The sequence below is a fragment of the Oculina patagonica genome, chromosome 3, assembly GCF_052425735.1.
Source record: "Oculina patagonica isolate OP01 chromosome 3, crgOcupat, whole genome shotgun sequence".
NCBI lineage: Eukaryota > Metazoa > Cnidaria > Anthozoa > Scleractinia > Oculinidae > Oculina > Oculina patagonica.
In genome coordinates, this window is record NC_135760.1 from 24,783,793 (window position 1) to 24,804,262 (window position 20,470).

The following is a 20,470-nucleotide window of genomic DNA, read 5'->3' on the forward strand; positions in this document are numbered from 1 at the left end:
GTTTTTCAAGTTAAAACCGATCTAACCTTGGCCTGAGTTTCGACTGCCTGCTCTGGTCGCTAACAAATTCTCTTGACTGTAGCAACTTGTAGCAAACACGATCTACATCAGGCCCCGTTTGTCTTTTTTTGTCCATGTAAAATGAGGTGTTATTTGTAAAGAGGGGGAGGGGGTCTACACGCTTGGCGCCCCCTTTTCTTTTCTTTTTATTTGCGGGGGCGGGGGTCAAAAAATGTTCTGAAAAAGAGTAAGAGGCTAACCAAGAAAGTTTCTTTGCCTTAGGGTTAAGCCGCTATTTTCCTTAGATTATAGAACTGGCCCGGAAGAAGACTAGCTCTGCCAGTTGAAATATTGGCCAATATAATTAAATCTTGCCCTCTTGCCGTTGTACCAGCCTTGCAATCAATCTGTTTTTTTTTTAACACTTTAATAGAGTAACGTCTGGTACGAGCATTTCTTAAACAAGAGATTCGGCAGCAGACAAGCCAAGCAGTTTTATTCTTCGTTGCATGGTTCCCTTGCATCCAAACTGTTTTTGCTGTGCGAAGTGCTTATGGGGGTAGAGTGTTGAGGAGAGACAATGGATTTTTATCTTGCTTGAACAAAATGGGTGTTCCGGAGTCAAGGTTGGCATTTCATCCCCCCCCCCCCCAACAAAAAAAAAAAAATGAAAGAAAGAAAATCATTTCGTTATCTGCAGACAGTTTCACATTTTATTTGGAGAAAGTCGACGCTATCTATAAGTTATAAGAGATTGAACTTTTTTACACAGTAAAAGAAAACACCAACAAACGTTTTTACACATATGATCAGTTTTCTTCTAATTTGTTGTAAATCTCAAAACACTAATATAGCTAATTAACATAGCGAGAAATAGTGTGATGACCAGGTTGCTGAGTGAGTAAGCATTTATGGGACTGTTTGGGCAGCAGAGAATTCAGTAAAGTCTGACAAAATAATTAACTGTTTGAAATCTTAATACAAACTATGACACAAAATGAAGTTAAACGGACACTACCCTAAAATGAATTCAGCGTGCCCACTTTTCCACACTCAGGGAGCTGTTAGATCTTTGAACGAGCCCGAAGTTTTTGTAAGAAGTTACTATAAAGCAACATGATGTAGTCGTATGACGTTGTAGCTATGCTCGCCCGTGCTCGTGCAATGTTGTGATTGGTTAATCAGAATCGGAAACCATTCGGGCGCACAGTCACTTTTTCCTCAATACGAAAGACTTAAGTAGGATGGCAGAGAAACTCATTTTTTTAAACCAATTTTTGAGCTCTGTTAATGCTAAAATAAAAAAAGTACGGTTCCTTATATTGAATAACCTCGGAAAAAATTGATTATTGCAATGGAATATAAAGTCTAGATCTCGCATTAAGACACTATAGCTGTTAAAGCGTTCGAAGTCCTATCAGATGTTCCTAGTAGCATATTTCAAAACTACGATGCTTTTGAGGAACATTCCAGTGTCTAAATTCCCTTTCAATAAAAACTGAAATAATTACAGTCGATTGGAATCTCTTCTAGTACACGCTGGGCAAGTATAAGAATAGTTTAAGATATTTCCAAGATGTGTTCTATCGCGAGTAGAACTTGAGGTGGCGATCGAGGCCGACGGAGGCGATGAATGAAGCGTGTTTGCCGAATTTCACTCCCGTCGTCATATCGGAGTGCTCTGAAAACAGAAAGTAAAAACAAATTAATAAATAAACATTACACTTATTTCGGATGCAGTTACGCGGCCCTATCTGTATCATTCGTTATGCCAAAACAAAGTGTGATGGGGCAGGAAGAGGGGAAGGAGGGCGGGGAACGAAAATTTGAGGGGGGGGGGGGGGAGGAAATTTTCATGAATGACTGCCTTTACAGCCTTACGCGAAAAGTTCACCAAGGACTGCAAGCACATATGCATCAAAGGCAAAAAAGTCTGTAGAACTACTTTTCCTAAAAAACTGAATAGATACACTACACTAAAACAGATACAACCAAGAACGGGCTAGACGAGAAGGGAATGAGGATAGAGGAGAGGGAATTTTTTTTTTTGTGGGGGGGGGGGGGATGGGACCTCCAATACCCGTCGGGAATACGTTCTCGTTTGCTTCTAGATGGAGTTTTTGTACTCCTATGAAATGTTACCTGCAAATGTTTTGATCATCTCCCACTGTTTGACAAGATAAATCCTGCAAAGAAACAGACAAACAGAAAAGACGTTAACAAGTTTGTCATCCATGGCCCGTACTGAGCAAGTTCCATAACGTTTTGTATGCTAGACCACAGTCTCGTTCCCTGAGCCGGCGCGTTTTCGGTCACGTTGACTGAACGCCCAACGTTGATTGTGCGCGTACGCCGGAGATTGTAGATGAAATGAAGAAGTTTTCAACAGCCAATCAGATTTGGCCGTGGTTTTGGCGGGCTTTCAGTGTACTGAGCCCAGAGATCTCGATTCTTGATGCCGACCAAAACGGTCGCGGCCTCTGGGCAAAGCTTAAGGAGACTTGTGATGAGCGAGGTCGTACAACTAGGTTTTTATGTGTGACACATGGCCTGCAATAACTGCACGGCTCAGTATGTTGAAAAAACAAATGTAAATAAATGATACGAAGAATGGATGACTTGAATGAAATTAAATAAATGAAATTGCTGACTTACTGGATTTCGGAACCGCCCACAGCTAGATATGTACCACTCTGATCAAAACTCAGCGTTTTAACCTGCAACAAAAGAAGAAAACTTGATAAATGCAAAATTAACTGGAAGGTAACAGTCATCCTGGCATCTCTCTCTACCCATATTCCACGACGGCGACATCGAATATGTTTATTCTATGTCTATTCTCCAGATAAAAAATAAAGACGAAGTTCAATTTCAAACAGAATCATAAAAAAGTCCCTGTTGTTGGTTTATGCTCTCTAAACTACGCAGAATTTGCCGATTCCCTTCGCTCCCAGAAGAATCATTTTTCAACATAATTAAATTACTTTACCCTAAAGATCAAGTCAAAGGGACGAATATGGAAACAAGGCTAGGCAGGCCAAGGAAAATATTTCTATATAACTCTCTTAAATTTTAATGAGTCACAAATTCGCAGCCTTTTAACCGATAACACAAAAACTTTTGCGGTGTTTTCAAGTGTCACCATCAGCGTTATGAGACGCTTGAAACAGCAGAATTCAATGGCAGTAATGTTTGGATAAGGTCTATAGGACGGGTAAGAAATGTACTGAGATTAATAACACACGTGCAGTGCTTATGTCCTTTTCACGTTGACGTTTCGTTGTCGTATAGGCGGTCACTAGTGTCGAAGAATGCGTGCTGGGCATACACGCAGTGAGGATGGCCACCTCGGCCATGAGAACCACAATGGACTGCTCGGACGTCCGCGCTTCGTGCCAGCTACATGATTGCTCGAGTGATTGGTACTCGATTGCTGTGTCTGTGAGGAGAGTATTACTTTGGTAGTTTACCACACTCAATTGAAAACTGCTCTTATACACTAACTGCGAATTCAAAGCTGAGTTTGCCACTTTAGAAATTCCGGTACTCAAAGTAAGAAAGGACTGTTCAAGTGTAGATCAACACATTACCTCAAATCTGTCCTCTAGCGTAATGGTTTTGAAGTTTTTCAGTTTACGTAAATCCCACAGTTTTACTACTGAATCATCAGCAGATGTAGCCAAGTAGTAACTGAAAAAATAAAAAATAAAAACAATGAAGAGTAAATTACGAAGAGAACAAGAGAAGCAAAAATAAGATTTAACTGCAGGACTTTGGTTAAAGAACTTACGTTAACTGTAATCCTGAATAAAATGTAATCCTGTTTACTACTTGAAGGGCAATTTATTTTCTGTATTAATGAGTTTAGTAAACGAAAGAATTACGGTGAGTAAGGCATAATAAATTTTGAAATGTAGGAGACCAATATTTTGGCTTGCTGGTTTTTTGGAGGATAACGCCCTTGGCTGAAAGTTTATCCTTGAAATTTCCAGTTGCCCTCGAAGCTTCACTTCTTGTCCAGCTGTTCATTGTTTGACTATTTTTTTCAAACTTGGGCATTATCCTCCAATACACCAGCCGCCTGAAGGGGTTTATTTACAAGTGGCAATACTTACCCATTTTCTGAGAAGGAAATATCGGTAATGGGACCAGAGTGTCCAGGAAATTTGGCGACATTAGCACCTTCCTTGAGATCCCAGATCTTTATCACGCTATTAATAATACCAACACCAAAGATAAAATCACAAAAAAATATATTCAGTATTTATTATGACATAAAAGATCAGGGCTAGTCACTCTTACGTAACCTTGAAACAACATGAACCTTCACAGTCCCAAGGGGTAAAATATTACAGGGGGCCGATACAAGCACCACCGCTTGTATGGGCCCTGTCGAAATATTAAAGAAACGGTGTAACGGAATTTAGCCCAATTTCGACACAAGAAAATGACCCCCAAATTGGGTGAAATATAAAAAATAACCATTTAAAACAGCGAAGGAACATTAAAATAACACAGCAAATACAAAAGACGGTACAGAAGGACAAAAATTGGAGAAGATTAAAACAGATTGCGATAACTGTTTTTGAAAAACTGTTAGGTTGAGGTGTTTCCAAAGTTTATCTCGCTTATATGCAAATTTTAATTAAAACACCTAGGAGATATATTTGTTTGAAATGAAGCTATGGTTTTGTCATTTAGATCCATAGAAGTAATTTCTTTGCTCACATTAAGTTTCATAGCAAGTATTTGGCAAAACGTAATAATACAGTAGAACCCCGGTAACTCGAACTCTGAAGGGAAAAGAAAAACCGTTCGGTTTAGGGGGGGTGTTTATTTTTTTTTTTTTTTTTTTTTTTTTTTTTTTTTTTTTTTTTTTTTCTTTTTTATATCACAGTGCAAATAAAATTTTTTTTAAAAAAACTAAAAAGGAAAAAAATTTTTTAGATAAAAGAGGAAAAAGAGTTTTTTTTTTTTTTTTTTTTGTCGGCGGGGGGGGAGAAGGGGGGGGTTGGTGGTTAATTATTTTTAATGAAAAAAAAAAAATTTTTGGGGTGGTTTGTTCGAGTAAGAAGAAAAAAAAAAAAAAAAAATAAAATAAAAAAAAAAAAAAAAGAAATTTTTTGGTGTTTTTTTATAGAGTAAACTCAGCCCTAGCACAGCCCCTTTAGGGAATTTTTTGATTCAAGACAAGACAATATCCTCTAGTTGATGATTCTCTTAAAATTCTTATCATATGTCTGCTTGATAACATAGTGTTAGTGTAAGGAGAAATAAGACTTTGGTCAAACAAACCTGTCAGTTGTTCCAGTGCCGAAAATAAGACCATCAGGATGAAACTGAGCACAAGTCAGACCTGAGAACACAACAATTCATAACTATTACTCCAGATCTTGACAGATACTAAAGGCTTGACACTTTTAAACTTTGAAAAGGCTAGTTCATAGTGTGACTGTCCAGGTGAGAGTACAGTCAATTCTCTCTGTAAGTATCACTCACTCACACTCAAACAGTCACCACCTGGGACCGGCTCCAACTGTCCACCTTAGAAAGTGTCCATCTTATAGGGGTTTAGGGGCAGTAAAATGACTGAAAAATGCCAGGAATGGGAACAATATGATTACCGGGTGTCTGTCTTATAGTTGACTGTAGCTCTGAAAAGAACTGTTGTTGGCAACTGACATTTTTTACAACCTGAGCAGAAGTCATCTTTTAAGGCAACTAAAAAGTTTTTTGTCAGTTAATGATGTTATAAGCCTGGTCCATTGAAGTCAATTGGTCAGTTTGGTCATGATGTCATTGGCTGTAAGACTTGTGTAAAGTTTGTCAATAGCAATAGTGTGGTCATCAGTGTCACCCAGATGATCACACTATTTGAACGACAGATTCTCCTGAGTTCAAATTATTTACTTTGTTATGAAAAGGCGTCACTCAGAGCCAGATAGGAGAGTGTTGCTTGTTTGCTTTACTTATTAAGCTCTGAAAAGCAACAAGTGAACAGCCTGGCTGTGTTTGTTCTCATTACCTTGATTGATGTTAGGATCTGATAAACACCTTGTGAGCACACGGCCAGTTCTGAGATCAGAGAAAGCCCAGTGTTGATCAATTGAGCAGCTGAGTAGGTAGTCACCTAAAGAAGAAAATAAAAACAAAAAGTGTAAGGGTGACAATGTAAACACAACTATTCATGTCCACTACATTAAAAGATTTTAACTTCGAAACTTAGAAAAGATACTTTACTCTTTTTACATGGTATACCATAACAATTTTGAAAATAAGCACTGGGCTTATATTTGCTCAAAGCTCCTTTCAGGTGGGCTTATTTTTCAGGGAGGGCTTATATACAGAAGGAATTAATTTTCAGACGGAAATCTGCATTTCAAAAATCTTTGGGTTCCTATTTGTTTCTGTGGGACATTTGGGCTGACTGAAAATTTTTGGTGCACACAAGAATAGCACATACTGTGTTGGAAAATTTCCTAAACATAGTGAAATGAAACCCAAAACAAGTCCTACTGTCGATCTGAGCATTCTCTAGCAAAGTAAAGTACAAAACAAGCTCTACAGTAGGAGCTTACAATTCAAAAAATAAAATCTTTCTTCAGAAGGAACTTTTGTGTCTGAGATTGGGGGATTTGACCCGCGACGAGCCAGGGAGAGCGCCGGACGCGGGAGGCCGGGGGACCCCAGACTGGACCAACCCAGGGCAAAAAACGAGGAGAATGTGCGCCGAAACACGCAAATGGAGACATCAGTCTCCGGAAAGGACGAACCGAGGCCCCGCTCGCATCTCAGTGAAACAGCAGGGGACAAAAGAACCCACGCACCGAAGAGTAGGGCATGAAGTTCCCGGTGTTGTGGTTGCATCCATGGGTGGGTGGGGGGGAGACAACACATGGACGGAAGCGGCCCACAGGACCTTATATCTGATGTCGATCTCATCCCATAATTCTAATTGTAAAGCGATTGGTTTGTAAATGCGCTATTTAAGGACCTATATCATTCATTCATTTTCTGGTACCACTTGTACCCGGTACTTTAGAATAAGCTTCACAATAACCACACAAAACATCACCTGTTGCATGAAGACTGAGCCCAGTGACAGCTTGATCGTGAGCCTTTTAAAAGAAAATTGTTTACAAAATATGTTTCCTTTAAAAGAGTGTATACAGAGAAAAGAGGTCATAGAGGTTTGTTTTGTAGACTGTTACGAAGTCAAGGGAAACTTCAAAGTTATACCGGTACTTTGAATCTCAGCCTCCAATAAGAGCTGTAACCTTCCTAAAAAGTGGCAGAGTGAAACCAATTTCAAGTTTAAATGATTATCTCCTGAAATTCTAGCCACTGGGACCCCTTTTAGATATAGAAATGAGCTACAGTTATAGTTATTATTTCTGGAATGCAAATTTGTTGCTACCAATCAGATGTGAGATCAAACCAAAGTGACACAGCTACATAATTTGTCTTTTCCATACCTTAACTATATGTGAGCAAGAGGCCTGTGGAATGGACCACACTCGGATGGTTGAATCTGTGGATCCAGTGAAGCCAAGATCCTAAAACAAACGATAATAGAAATGTGACCAAAATTATGCGCATGGTCTAATTCTTCAGTATTGATGTAATATGTCAAACACAAGAGACAGTTATGGGGCGACCAAAGAAAAAAGAAGAAAATGAATGGTAGGGAAGGAGTGAGCAAAGAATTGTAGCAGATGATCGATAGGCGCGGCGAAGAGACGGAGCCATGCGGAGCGCCGAGAGAGAGAAAGCGGAAAATGGGAGCACGGCGACGCGCGCGGACACAAATGACACAGCGGGGCGAGCGACACATGGGGTGGGGAGGCGGGGGGGAGGGGGGGGGGGGGAGAGGGGGGAGGGGTGGGGGGGGGGTACAGCTGCGGAGAAGGGAGGGGGGGGGGTCCGGGGGGCGCATGGCCTGTAAGTTGGACGAGGGCGGGGACGTAGACGTGGAGAGAGGGCGCGTGTAGAGGGCCGCTTTGGGTGCGAGAGACTGGAGGCCACCCGCTCTTTTGCTGGTCGGTCTCTCACTGAGGCGACAGTAGAGGGCGGTCTTGCGAGGGTCGATCAGAAGTGTGGAGGAGCAAGGCGAGGGACTCACACTGGATACGATGGAGCCGATGGGGTCGCCGACTAGAAAGATGGGCGAGGACAGAGCCGAAGCCCCCATCTCTGCTACTTATAGAGCGTGTATTGACGAGAAGTGCTAGTGGCTGTAGTTACGAATCATTTTGTGGAGAGATGCTTAGACACAGGGGATAGTCTGAGTACGGACTGAATCATCTAAGGCCCATACACGAAGATTTGCACGATGTAATGTACACTACCTTAAGATCACCTATCACGAGATAATGCCGTTCGATAGACTCCAGATAAGACAGAACTCTACATAATAAATACGACTTCTAGCATGATGCAAGGTAGTGGATAAGTCGTGAGAAAGTAGACAGTGACTAATTGTTACGCTAGTAGTTAGAGCTATGGCAGCAGTGAGGTCATGACAAGCAGTAGAAGTCGAAATAGCTGGAAAGGAGGGATAAGAAAAATAAGGAAAGATTCTAATGAGTTCTGCTACCTCATATTCGAGCGGTCACATAGTTGGGAAGAAAGAACAGTTGCTAGCCCCAAGACTAAAAGAGATAAGTAAATTTAAAGAGCAAGGTGTATTGTTAGTTCAGCAATATAGCGGATCACACCCCGCTAGATAGATTCTGTATTACAGATTGATTGCTACTCGCACTATGGAATCTCCAGCTTTTATTAACAACATCAGAGAAGGCAGTCACAACTCAAAGTTTGATCGTGAGAGTGTATTTTGCACTACTACAATGCAGAAACTATACCCAGACTACTGATTCCTTTAGAGTAGTTGTCGGGTCTAAGCTGGACGGAAAAGAATATGAATAGTGAGCACAAGAGGCCGCAACACCGCCACTGGATTGGCCATTTCACATTCATGACGTCCCCCCCCCCGAGATGGCTTCAGTTTGGCTTAACTTGAGTTTGTTTTGTGGCAGACTGATTGCGCTAAATGCAATATTGACCAGACTAGTTTGGCTAACACGGCTGGCAGACATGATTATGCTACGCTTTACACACGCTTGCTATACGCAACCGATAGACTGTGAGGCCTGTCAGACCATTTCTCTCTCAAGGAGGACTCGCTTTAGGCTGTTTTTCACAATGTCATGATTGACACAGGCGCCCGACACTGGCTAACTCTGCACCACGCAACTATCAACATATGTACTACTGAAATCCTGTATTTTTGGTGGTAACGGCGCCATAGACAGTGTTTCATTGGAATATCCAAACACAGAGAAGAGAGTTGAAAACGTTTTGCACTTCATGTGTACCTCCCCCAGCGAAAAACAACACTCGCCGGCTTTCTAAATAATGTAAAACCCAAGAGAAATTCAAGGGAAATGATTTCAGAAATCTATTTTTTTATGTCGTACTAAGTATATGTATTTCCCACGCCTTTCCCTATAAATTCTCTCAAAGTGAACAGTAAACAGTAAAAAACCCATTATTTTTAGGGAAAAGGTTTATACAATGCATAACACACTGCTAACCTCAAATGGATGATATAGGACATTGGTAACCTTCTTGGTATGACCTTTCAGAGTTGCAATAACCTAGAAATTAAATGCGGAGAAAAAAAATCGAGCCAAACTCAATAATGAGGAACAACCCTAAATCTACAATAACATAATAATGTATTTGTTGCAGCATCCTAAAATGTTATGGTATGACTGTCTGACCATGTTACATTTTACTTCATAAGATGTTGCTTTATCTGTGAAAACAATTATAACATTGTGCCATATAACAAAAAAGAGTGTTCACAAAATGCATTGCTAATGATCTGTTTCTAGTAGCATTGCAGCATTAGTACTGCACCCAACTGGTACAATTGTAATTGTTTATGGTACAGCCTTTACTGGGGTCAAATGGAAGACCTAATGGAGCCAGGTTTCAACAGCAAAAAGCGATTACATTAGAGTTCTGATTTCTGGAACCCTTGCAGGGACGGCGGAGCGTTTTTCCAGGTGGGGGGGCTGACTAGTGACTTGAAGTGGGGGGGCTTAAGAGACTCTTCTCTTAGTAAGTCTTTATTTTTTCAGCCCCCCCGGCTCCACCGTCCCTGCCTTGGTTTATTGAAACTCCTGATTTCTCAAACCAATTCTCGTCCCCCTTGGATAGTACTTCTCAGTAATTTTACTCCCAATTTTCTCAAACCTCGCCACTTCTTAAAGCAATTTTCACTTCCCCTGAAGGTTTGAGAAATCGAGATTTCACCATACTAACAATTTCCCTAATTCATGTTGTACACAATTCCTCTCAAGAACAATCTCATCTGAAGTCATTAAATTTTAAAGATGTTCTTGTGAAGTGATCAGGAACCTTGCAGTGTCCTTTATTTTGTTACTAAAGGGAAGTCAGAAATTTCTAAATATGGGGATTTTGAGTAAAAATTAAAATTTAACCTTACCTGTTCTGTGTCACGATAAAACACCACTGCATTTTTATCAAGGCCACCTGACGAAATGAGTATTACATTTGTTATAAGCTGCTTCAAAACTGCAAGGATCACTAAATCGTCATGAATTATTCTGATCACTACAAACCTGTGATGACTCTGGATGTATCAGCAGCAAACAAATCCAGTGCTAAGATTCCCGGGTTACTTGCACTGTGTAGACCCTAAAGACAAATATTTAAGACTTGCTTACTTTTTAAGCTGACACATGATTGAGCAAAATATTTAATTTTAATTCATTGAGCTTTAGAAATAGTAAATCATTGTTAATGCATATGTATGTGTAGTGATTTAAATTTGTTATTGGTTTGAATTTTTTAACTGGATCAACAACCATAATCTGAATTAAGGTAAAAATTAAACTGGGTTACAAAATTTCCTACCAAAAAAACCTATACCACGACATGTGTACAACTTATGTGTACAGTGGAACCCTGCTAATACGGACACCAAGGGGTCAGGCCAAATTGTCGATATTAACAGGGTGTCTGTATTAAGCGGGGTCTCAGAAAAAAGTCACGGATACATGTGTTATTGACACAAAGAGGAAGGTAAACGTTTTTACGGCAAAAGAACGTTGTTTAATTGTACTGTAACTGTAACAAATGCAAACTGTGAACTCTCTGACTAGAATTAATAGTTTAAACAGAAACCTTACGATCTAGTCAGACACTGGAACTAAACTTTAATAAACTCAACAGTGGAATTATTTGAAAATGTCGCAACTTTACTATATACAAGAAATAAAATGTATTTCAACAGCAACAGAACGTTTTCTATAAAGTTTCCTTTGTAACTGAAACTCTGACCGTAACCGTTCTCAAACTCTAAACTTGTTTAAAAAAGACAGTAACTTTGCTTTGCACATAAGCTTTTAGCTTGCAACACAACCAAGTCACGCTATTAAGCTACTCTTTGTAATAAAATCGTTTTAACTCGTCGAATTCTGTCATTATTTGACCAGGGTCCAATGTCTTCAAGTTACCAAATAATTGCGACAATGAAAATTGACAGTGCACAGATAAACAGTGTCCGTAAAGCGGGGTTGACAATGCTGACAATGTATGACAGTTTAACACTCGGGACACAGAAAAGTGTCCGTTGTCCGTATCAACGGGTGTCCGTATTAAGCGGGTTAATTTAGAGAAAATGTATAAGGTTTTCGTCGGGACCAACGAAACTGTCCGTTATACTGGGGTGTCCGTATTAAGCGGGTGTCCGTAAAGCAGGCTTCCACTGTACTTTGTTAAGTACTTGTGTTAATTTTACATTGTAGATTAGAAAACTGTCAACACTTTCTAGAGTGTGAAATGAAGAAATAGAAAACTTAAACAATGTGATAAAGTAAATTGCAAACCCATGACTGTCTGGCTGTGGCACAATGTTAATGCCAAAGTTAAATCAGAGTGTTCACATTCTAAATCAGTGTTTATTATTTTCAATTTATACAGAAATGTCAACTTACTGCATGTGAAGAGATGGGTTTGTATGATCGTATCTCGTCAACTGTACTCAGATCCTCCGGAACCTTCTTGCCTCGCTGAATGGGACAGGGGAAAAACAATGTTAATTTTTTGTTATCACTTTCAAAGCATGCGTAAAACAAATTATAAAGAAAACAGCGAGTTAAATAAAATGTTAACTTGACAATCGTATTAAGAGTTACAAGGTGATAACTACAGGGCTTACCTTCTTACGTTCAGCAGTGAGGAGAGTGGCCTTATCTTGCAACTGAAATATGAACATTAAAACAAAAAAGTTATTGTGAGTTACCACTGTATACATTGATTTTTAATTCAGGGCAAAAAAACATTTTGAGTCTAAAATATGCATCACATGGCGTGATGTCAAAGTTAATATTAAAACCATTTATAAAATATCTCTGACTGCAAAACATCATAATTGAAACGTTGGGAATAAGAAGTGCTTGATGTCCACTTTGGCAATAACAATGTTTTTTTATGAAACTTTTCAAAGAAGTTTAAAAGCAAATAGCTTCAACCTTTGTAGGTTTACTACAAATTAGTGAAGACTGAAGATTTTTGGGTTGAAATGTCTTTTCTAAGCTTTACATAGCCATTGTACTTGTGCCAAAATCAGCATCAAACACTTTTCTGTTTAATTATGTCTTTCCCTGGCTACAGTTTTAGTATTTTTTTTTCACCCTTACTTTCTGTAGGACTTCTTCCGTCATTCCCTCTTCTTCGCCAGGCTGCAATTAAATTTCAAAATCGATTACACATGTCCCATAAAGGAGATCAATACTGACCAATATGTTATGACTGCCTTAAAATGGCAATCAGTATAGAAAAAAAAAAACAATCCTAGCTACAAAGCTGTAAACTAAACTAAATGTGCACGAGTTTCATACCTGGGCACCGACGTCCATAGCCTCCTCCGTCTAGAGCAACAAAGTAAATACAAAACTTATTGGTAAATAACATTTGAAAAGTTTAAACAAAAGAGAATGTGTCTGAAAGGGTTAAGGGTCAAGGGTTTATTAGTCCAATGGGAAGTACAAAATTTTTAAACCATTTTTAACTTGGGGAACAGTATATCAATGTGGTAAACGTTGGCAAGTAGATTAAAAATGTTACCAGCCCAGAGACTTTGAATTCAGGCCAAGTAATGTCTACCTCTGCCTTAAGTTAATAAATTAACAAAGTTACTAGCCCAGTGGCTGTTGATTCAGGTTGAGAGATGCCTGTCTTTGTTACTTGTTACCATATTGTTTTTGTTTTTGTTTTTTGCAATTTTTCTTGACAATCCCTGAAAGAAAAAGGGGCTTCCTACTCCAAGTCCTTGCAACATATAAACTTCAACATGCTTGTGGTTTTGAATGTGGAACAGTACACCAGGCAAATGTCAAACTTATGTAATTTCTTACCTGAACTGGTGCAGCAGAGGGAACAACAACAGCCATACCAGCTTGTGGTTTGAGAGTAGCCAGAGCTAGAGACAAAGAAACACATACTCAATATTTATTAACTTTATTCACTACAGTCTGTTATCTTCTCACATCAATCACATCAAACATTTAAAACACCAGTAAAAGCTGTGGCATACCTTCACGAGCAGCAGTCACTTCCTTGGTCAAACGGGCGATAACACGGCAGGCGGCATCATGTTGATATAAGGCATGAGACAACTCTAAAACAACACAAAAAATCCAGATAACGATACAGGGTGTCAGTCATTTTAAAAGAAGTGGTAAATATAATAGGAAGTCCTCCTAAAAACAACAACAACAAAAACAACAAACCTTGCCTAGCTGTCTGAAGCTGCTGTCGTAAAGTAAAACTGTGCAACATGCAGGCATCCTAAGAAAAAATAACAACAAAAGGTGACTTGTTTGAGCAGCAGACTAAAACGTTTGTGACTGCGCATGCATTTACTCCTTTGTCAGACACAATGTTTCAATGTATCTTGCAATTGAAAGACATTTTTGACTGCATGATCTTTGAGTTAATGGTATAGTAAAAAAAAATTAATATTTAGGCACTGGGATAGAGCACTTTTCTTATTTTATGTTGTCTTAATTTTCTCTAGTATACACCCCTGGCATTTGTAAAAATGTAAATGTAAATGTTGTTTATAGTGGTCATGCACTTAGCTTTGTGTAGCTAGTTTGCAGGCATGCCACTGAAACAGAGGAAACAAATATTTTAAATGAACATAACATGATTAAAAATCCCAGACCAGTTGGCTATATACAAAGCGTGACCAAGGATTTGAACTCTGGACAACTAAAAACAAATTCAGCTTGTGGCAGGGTGGAGGTTTTGAACCCTGGACCTCCAGGTTATAACACCAGCACCCTAAACCACTCGGCCACGCTGCCTCCCTTAAAACTTAGCATGGTGGACCCAACATTTATTTGACTCCTGCAGTTCATTTGAACTTTGTGCTAATCATAGGCTTTTGATTTATATTTTTTGGAAAACATTTTTTCCCATTACACCTTCAACTCTTATAGCTCGAATAAATTCTTGTAGGGATAATATACAACTGCACCTTGGACATTTTGGGAGGATTACTTGCTTGCTTGATTAGAGCGGTTTTCACTTGAGTGTCGAAAGTACTTTGCGTTTGCTTTGGTTTTGCGTTCACTACGCTTAGTGATTGGTTTAAAAATTTCGCGCCACTTTCTCGGCCAATCAGGAGTAAAACCAAAACCAATCGTGACTCGCTCGCGCACGTTTTCCCGCGCTTCGTGCCAACTACATGTATTTGCTTCGAGTTTTGATTGGTTCCCTGGATTGTCTGTGTCGTTTGTGATTGGTCAGAGTAATTACATTGGTTTTGGTTTTACGACACTCAATTGAAAACTGCTCTAATTGATTAATTGATCAATTTAATAATTAATTGAATACTTTCTTCCTTACCCATTCATCCTGAAGTGCTTTCAAGATTGCTGGAATACTGGTTGCTGAAGGTGGTCTTGGCTTAACCAGTGGATTGACTACACAAAATAAATGGAAAAGAAACACTTACAGACATCTGTATGTCAAAATGGCCTCTCTTATCTTGCAGCCATACAAGGGTCTGCAAATGTGATTTTTTGCAAAAGGAAACATGCAAATTGTTTGACATTCAACATTATTTATCCCACATTGTCATAGTTATACAATAATATCATAGTTGTTATCAATTTATCAATCTTAAATTGCCAAACTAAATTTAATTTTTGATAAATATGCTAAGTAATGAGGGGAAAGATCACCCTTCACCCAACAATTTAACACTGAAGGAAACATCATGAGATTATTTATTTTCTGGGAAACTTCTGTATCATTTAGATTAATTTTATAACTGATCAAATGAGTATGCAGTCATGTAGTAAATCTTTTTTAACGTCAGCATCAACTTCTAACTACTAGTTGTACCTATCGGTAAGTGCCAACGAGCGAAATACTCATGTTTGTTCATAAGAACAGATATTGAATGGTTTTTGATAGAACTATATTTTAAATGACCAAAATATGGTAAATTGTATTTTAGGTAATCTGGTGTTCATAAATGACACAGGCTTGATAGCCTGCGTAGCAGGCGCCGTAGTTTCCAGCACGCGTATTCTCGCGATCGCGCACTCTTTTAAACACACTAAAAAACGTAAACAGATGTCTGCTACGCAGGCTACGGGATTGACAGATTGATAACTCTTGACAAATCTTTAAATTCTTTTCAACGTTAAAATGTCACAAAATGTAGGCAATAAACTAGTGGTAATCACAGGTTAGAAAGTGCGGGCCTCGATGCAGTTAAGAGAAGGTACTGGGAGGGAAGTGTTTTTTGTTAGTTTGGAAAATTACTTCAAGTCGAAGTTTTTGGGAAGTTTTCCAGAAGTTGGCATAACTGTGGTAATTGAGATTTCTTTTATAAACTGCAGTTGTTTATTGGGAGTCTGTCCACCGAGAATAACAGTATCTCAATGTGTGCGAAATTATGATGATTTTTTTACGTGTTTGATATTACCAATCATATGTTGACAAGTTTGCCATGTTTCAATGGTGAATAAGCCAAAGTTTATCGATATTAAATTTTTCAGACAGTGTCGATAAATCACTGGACAAAAGAAAATTATTCCGAGTAAGGTCGAGAAATGCGTCACGCTTATTAAAGTCACGAATGTTTTTTATCATTTCCTATTGCCGCGAAACAATCAGAGTTGTTTTTTTGATTGACAGTTTTGCGAAGTGTAGTCGAGCACGCGGTGTCAATTGAGATGTGATTTTCCTCCGTCGGCAAACTCGCTTTGTTGTCAGTGTTATAAGGAATTTCTCGAGAATAACCGTTGTTGGAATCATTCGCTTTGCCGTAGTTTATCTGTGTTACAATCACAGCAGATCTTCTCAAAAGCAACACCTATAAAACAACGTCTGCAAAACGTAATGTCTGCAATCTTCCGACAAAAGCCTCATTTTTCGCATTCTTATCGCTCTTGGAGACAAGATTTTTCTCTTACGGTGTTACGACAAACTGTCGTGATTGACACATTTTTTGCATTCCGATCGTTCTTAGTGGAAGAACAAAATTTTCAACTTCCGGTTTGCAGATAGCCTTTATAAACGTGGTGCGCACACGTAACACGCAATCCGCTGGTCACTGTCAAATTAGGGTTGCGGGCCACCAGCAATGAGGTTTAATCACTGTTTTTTAAATACAACACGCAATGGTTAAAATGTTTCCGTCCACAAAAGGGATAGTTGCATTTCAAGAACTTCTTATAAATCAAATCCCAAAATCAAAACTGCTAAGATGCTTTTTTAAAAATAATTTTCAGTAATCAGAGACAGTAATGCACGGGTCAGATTTCAGTCTCGCATGCGAAGTGTCATGTTCAGTTACGCAAAACTTGAAAAATTTAAACAGAAAACAAAACTTAAACGGTCAAGGATTATTTGGAGACAAAAATTTTATTCAAATTACATTTGCCGTTAGAAGCAAAAAACTTTTGACTTTCTTGTGTGTATGACATGCAGTAATTTTAGTGAGCGTCGCTTTGTATTGATGTTATTCCTACGCGGAGCGAAAATGCGTGCCAAATAAAATATAAACGGTATTTGATTTGAAATAAATCATCGGTCAAACAATTACTATAAACACAATCAACACTAATTAAAAGGAAGCATTTACCCGACTTCAGCATTCTCATAAGTCAAGAAAACTCTATTTGAAGTCAACAGTCCACTTTTGATTTTCATGTCTCTCTTCGATCGTAAATCAAAGGACTCCAAAGTCGAAAGATTATTTCATCGCTTTGAAGACCTTGATGTTCATTTTTTCGGCGGTCGAATATTCTGTAGGGTATTCTCTTTCGATTTATAATTCCCTAAAGGTGTATTTATCGGTAAAGGGATGAATGACCACATTGAAAATTTTAACAGCGAGCCACGTGGACACCATTTTGGTCATTTGCTCTCTAGCAAGGAGTGAGAGACTGGGAACCAGTTGGGAAGAACAATACAACCCAAATATGGGGTTTACTTACACCCAAATATGGTCAAAAAAAAGTCCCTTACGCAGAACTTAAGATTTTCTCTGCCTATACACTCATACGCACATGGCTCTATGATTCTGCCGCCTCGACAGCCTCGCCTCTTGGCTCGGCTGTCTCGTTGGCAATAATAAACAATGACATTTAGGTATAGCAAACAAAAACATGCCAATAATCAGAATCAGGAACCTGGTCATGTTAGGAGTACATTTCACTTGACTGCACACCAAGTTCCAGCAGGTGAATCATACCAAATGGATGAAAAGTCACATGTAGAAATATATCATTGAGGTATTGCATCCTCTTTAAAATAACTTACCTTTAATATCAATCAGTTGTTCCTCTGAGATTTGCTCACCACTGATTGGATCAGTGCCATTTTCAGCGATGTACTTTTCAATCAGTCTTCTCTCAAATACACAGTTTGAGGACGGCGAGACACAGGGATGTTCAGGGACTTCATTGCTGACTATATATGGAAAAATAAAAAACAGGACACTTTTCTAGACTGTGATCGTGTGTTCCAATGAAGCCTGGTTGTCACAGGGGTGTCTTTTGTGTCCTCGCAAACAAAGTAAGCTAACAGTGGAGAAGCTTAAGGACGTTCATGCTCATTGTTTATGTGCATCCTTACTGTGCACACAATTCATGTCACAACGTCACGCCACGTCATGCATGAGCGCGCGCGCTAAAAAAACTTTCCAAACACATATAAGGTGGGTAGCTGTTGTGTTAACTTCGCTTGCAGTTTCCTCTCTTAAACGGTTGGTGACCCCCAGAAGCCAGAAACCACAGATATCATATGGAGTGAGGAAATCAAATTTATCCAAATAAGCGCCACCTTTCAGATCTCATATCTCGAAAACGAATTCGGTGACCCCCATTTTTTTTTTACATTTCTGACATAAGTTACTTGTAAACTAGCAGTGGTGAAAATTTAACAGGAATTGCAATGTTGGAAGACTTTCGCGCGAACATGCTTAAGTGCTGGCACATACTCAAGATTTGAAAGTCTAAAATCATTGACTTCCTAGAAATTTCCTAACAGCACAGCCTTAGATCATATTATGAGTAGCAATAATTAATAAGCATTTTGACACAGCAGAAAGTTAAGATATCTGTTTGGGTTTCTAATTTCGTTGCTCGTTACTAATACTATTTTGAATTTTACCAACAACGTCAAATGTCCACAGCAAGCACAAATTCATGGCTACGATTTGAAAGTAACCGCGCGTAAAAATATTTAACCAAGATACATGTGTCCTGAGAAATGAAGCTTTGCGCACACTACGTACAAACTTAAGCTCATTTCAACCGATCAAGCATTTACAGGATTACTACTTCTGTGAAGCTCACAGTTACGCTGCAGATACCACAGGGTTAAATTAATTCTGCTTTTACGAAACATACTTAACCAAATTTGACACCACGCTTTGTGTATAGTACAGACACAAACATGACACTAGCGAGATTTTTGCCAGCAATGCATAATAAAACAATAAATCATAAAATAATGTAGAAAGCAGCTATTCTAGTACTCGCAAGAAGAAGAGACTTTGCAATCGCAAAGCGTTAAAACGAGGTTTTCATTCGGTAACTGAGTCACTTACTTGAACAGAAGAGCGCCATTTTGTTTCCTTGCAAGCATGTGCAACAGGTGAAGGATCATGGGAAATAATTTCGTGCCAGTCCTTTCCGTCTGGAGTGCACAGGTCACCAACCTCTGTTTGGTATGGCCCGGCGTTTTAGCCTTCCAGGTTCCCCGGGAGGTTCATATTTCCTTTCTTTTCCGTCGCGGGAGGATTTGGCGAACGACTGTACACAGCCTTTACTGGATCGGTAAACACTAACACAGCTTTTAACACATTTTTTTAAAAAAATTACCCTGGAAAATCGCGAAGAATATCGCCTGATGCTTAGCCGACCATGCCCTTGGCCGAGTTGGCTAAAATCAGAGGATATTCTGCAAGATTAAAATAGACTACGAGCAGTCCCTATTTTTTCGCAGAGTCTGTCGAGCTTGAAGCGAATTTTTTTTCGAAGAGTTCGTCGAGCTTGAAGCAAAAATCTCCTCCCCCCGCGCGTAATTTTTTTCGCTATAAGCTCGACGAAATCTTCGAAAAAAAAAAATTCGCTTCAAGCTCGACGGACTCTGCGAAAAAATAGGGACTGCTAGTAGTCTAAGATTAAAAGGAATAATTGTTTTCTTATTCAAATAATTGTCAACGAAATGTATCTTACAGCTACATAATTATGCAGCGCTCTACAAAACACCGGACAAATCTTGGCAAACTAAGTATATCCCCAGTCAGCAGCTAAGCTATATTTTTAACTCTTTACCAACAGTTAGCAACTTACAACTGACGCAACTGGCAGTGTCTATGTCTCTGCGTCCGGAGAGTTCAGTGTATTTCTCACTTACCTCGAGCTTATAAATAATAATACTACGACGTTCCAAATTTGGAACTTACTCAACTTTCTTAGGGGCCCCGCTTTGGTACGCGCGAGAGCTCCGGACGCTGTGAAGTATTTGGCGATCCCCCGAGTGAGGGGGTACTACCTTTTATTAAAAACTAGCAATGGTATATTGCAATTCCTGCGTTTTCATTGGTTAACAGGCAATGGTATATGAGCTCATATACCATTGACCACAAATTTGGTAGTTAAAACGCGTCAACAAAACTAGCCGAGGAGCTCAAATATTGCATTTCTTTGGGCATATCCAACGCGCGCTTGTGGAATAATTCTTAAATATACACTATATAGGTACTACTGGGGAAGGGGGTGGTACTCCCTATCGCAGGACCCCGCTATTTCCCAAGGGAAAAAAAAATGTAGAGATAGTTGGGGTTTGAAAAAACGGGTTCTTTTTTCAAAAATATTGATACATCACAGTATACCATGGAGTA

At 39.1% G+C, this 20,470-nt stretch overlaps 1 protein-coding gene across 1 annotated transcript; it reads right to left on the minus strand.

The window, feature by feature from the left end:
• Positions 1 to 699: 699 nt before the first annotated feature.
• LOC144647192 (pre-mRNA-processing factor 19-like) lies at positions 700 to 19,523 on the minus strand. The gene is made up of 22 exons (XM_078506955.1): positions 19,172 to 19,523; positions 17,881 to 18,030; positions 14,950 to 15,026; positions 13,827 to 13,884; positions 13,631 to 13,714; positions 13,452 to 13,516; positions 12,936 to 12,965; positions 12,735 to 12,776; positions 12,254 to 12,295; positions 12,030 to 12,104; positions 10,653 to 10,728; positions 10,517 to 10,563; positions 9,597 to 9,659; positions 7,476 to 7,556; positions 7,076 to 7,118; positions 6,026 to 6,130; positions 5,296 to 5,356; positions 4,116 to 4,211; positions 3,591 to 3,690; positions 2,656 to 2,717; positions 2,143 to 2,186; positions 700 to 1,681 (listed from the first exon to the last, which is right to left on the minus strand). Exons 1-22 carry the CDS (start codon positions 19,188 to 19,190, stop codon positions 1,584 to 1,586), a joined length of 1,518 nt encoding a protein of 505 aa, XP_078363081.1. The 5' UTR covers positions 19,191 to 19,523; the 3' UTR covers positions 700 to 1,583.
• Positions 19,524 to 20,470: the final 947 nt, after the last annotated feature.

What these genes read in the sequence shown, in the direction of transcription:
- LOC144647192 (XM_078506955.1), bottom strand. An exon ending in GGCACTGGAACAACTGACAG is followed by an intron (nt 4,212 to 5,295) that starts GTTTGTTTGACC and finishes TATTATTAATAG; the next exon opens with CGTGATAAAGATCTGGGATC. An exon ending in CGCTAGAGGACAGATTTGAG is followed by an intron (nt 2,718 to 3,590) that starts GTAATGTGTTGA and finishes CTTTTGTTGCAG; the next exon opens with GTTAAAACGCTGAGTTTTGA.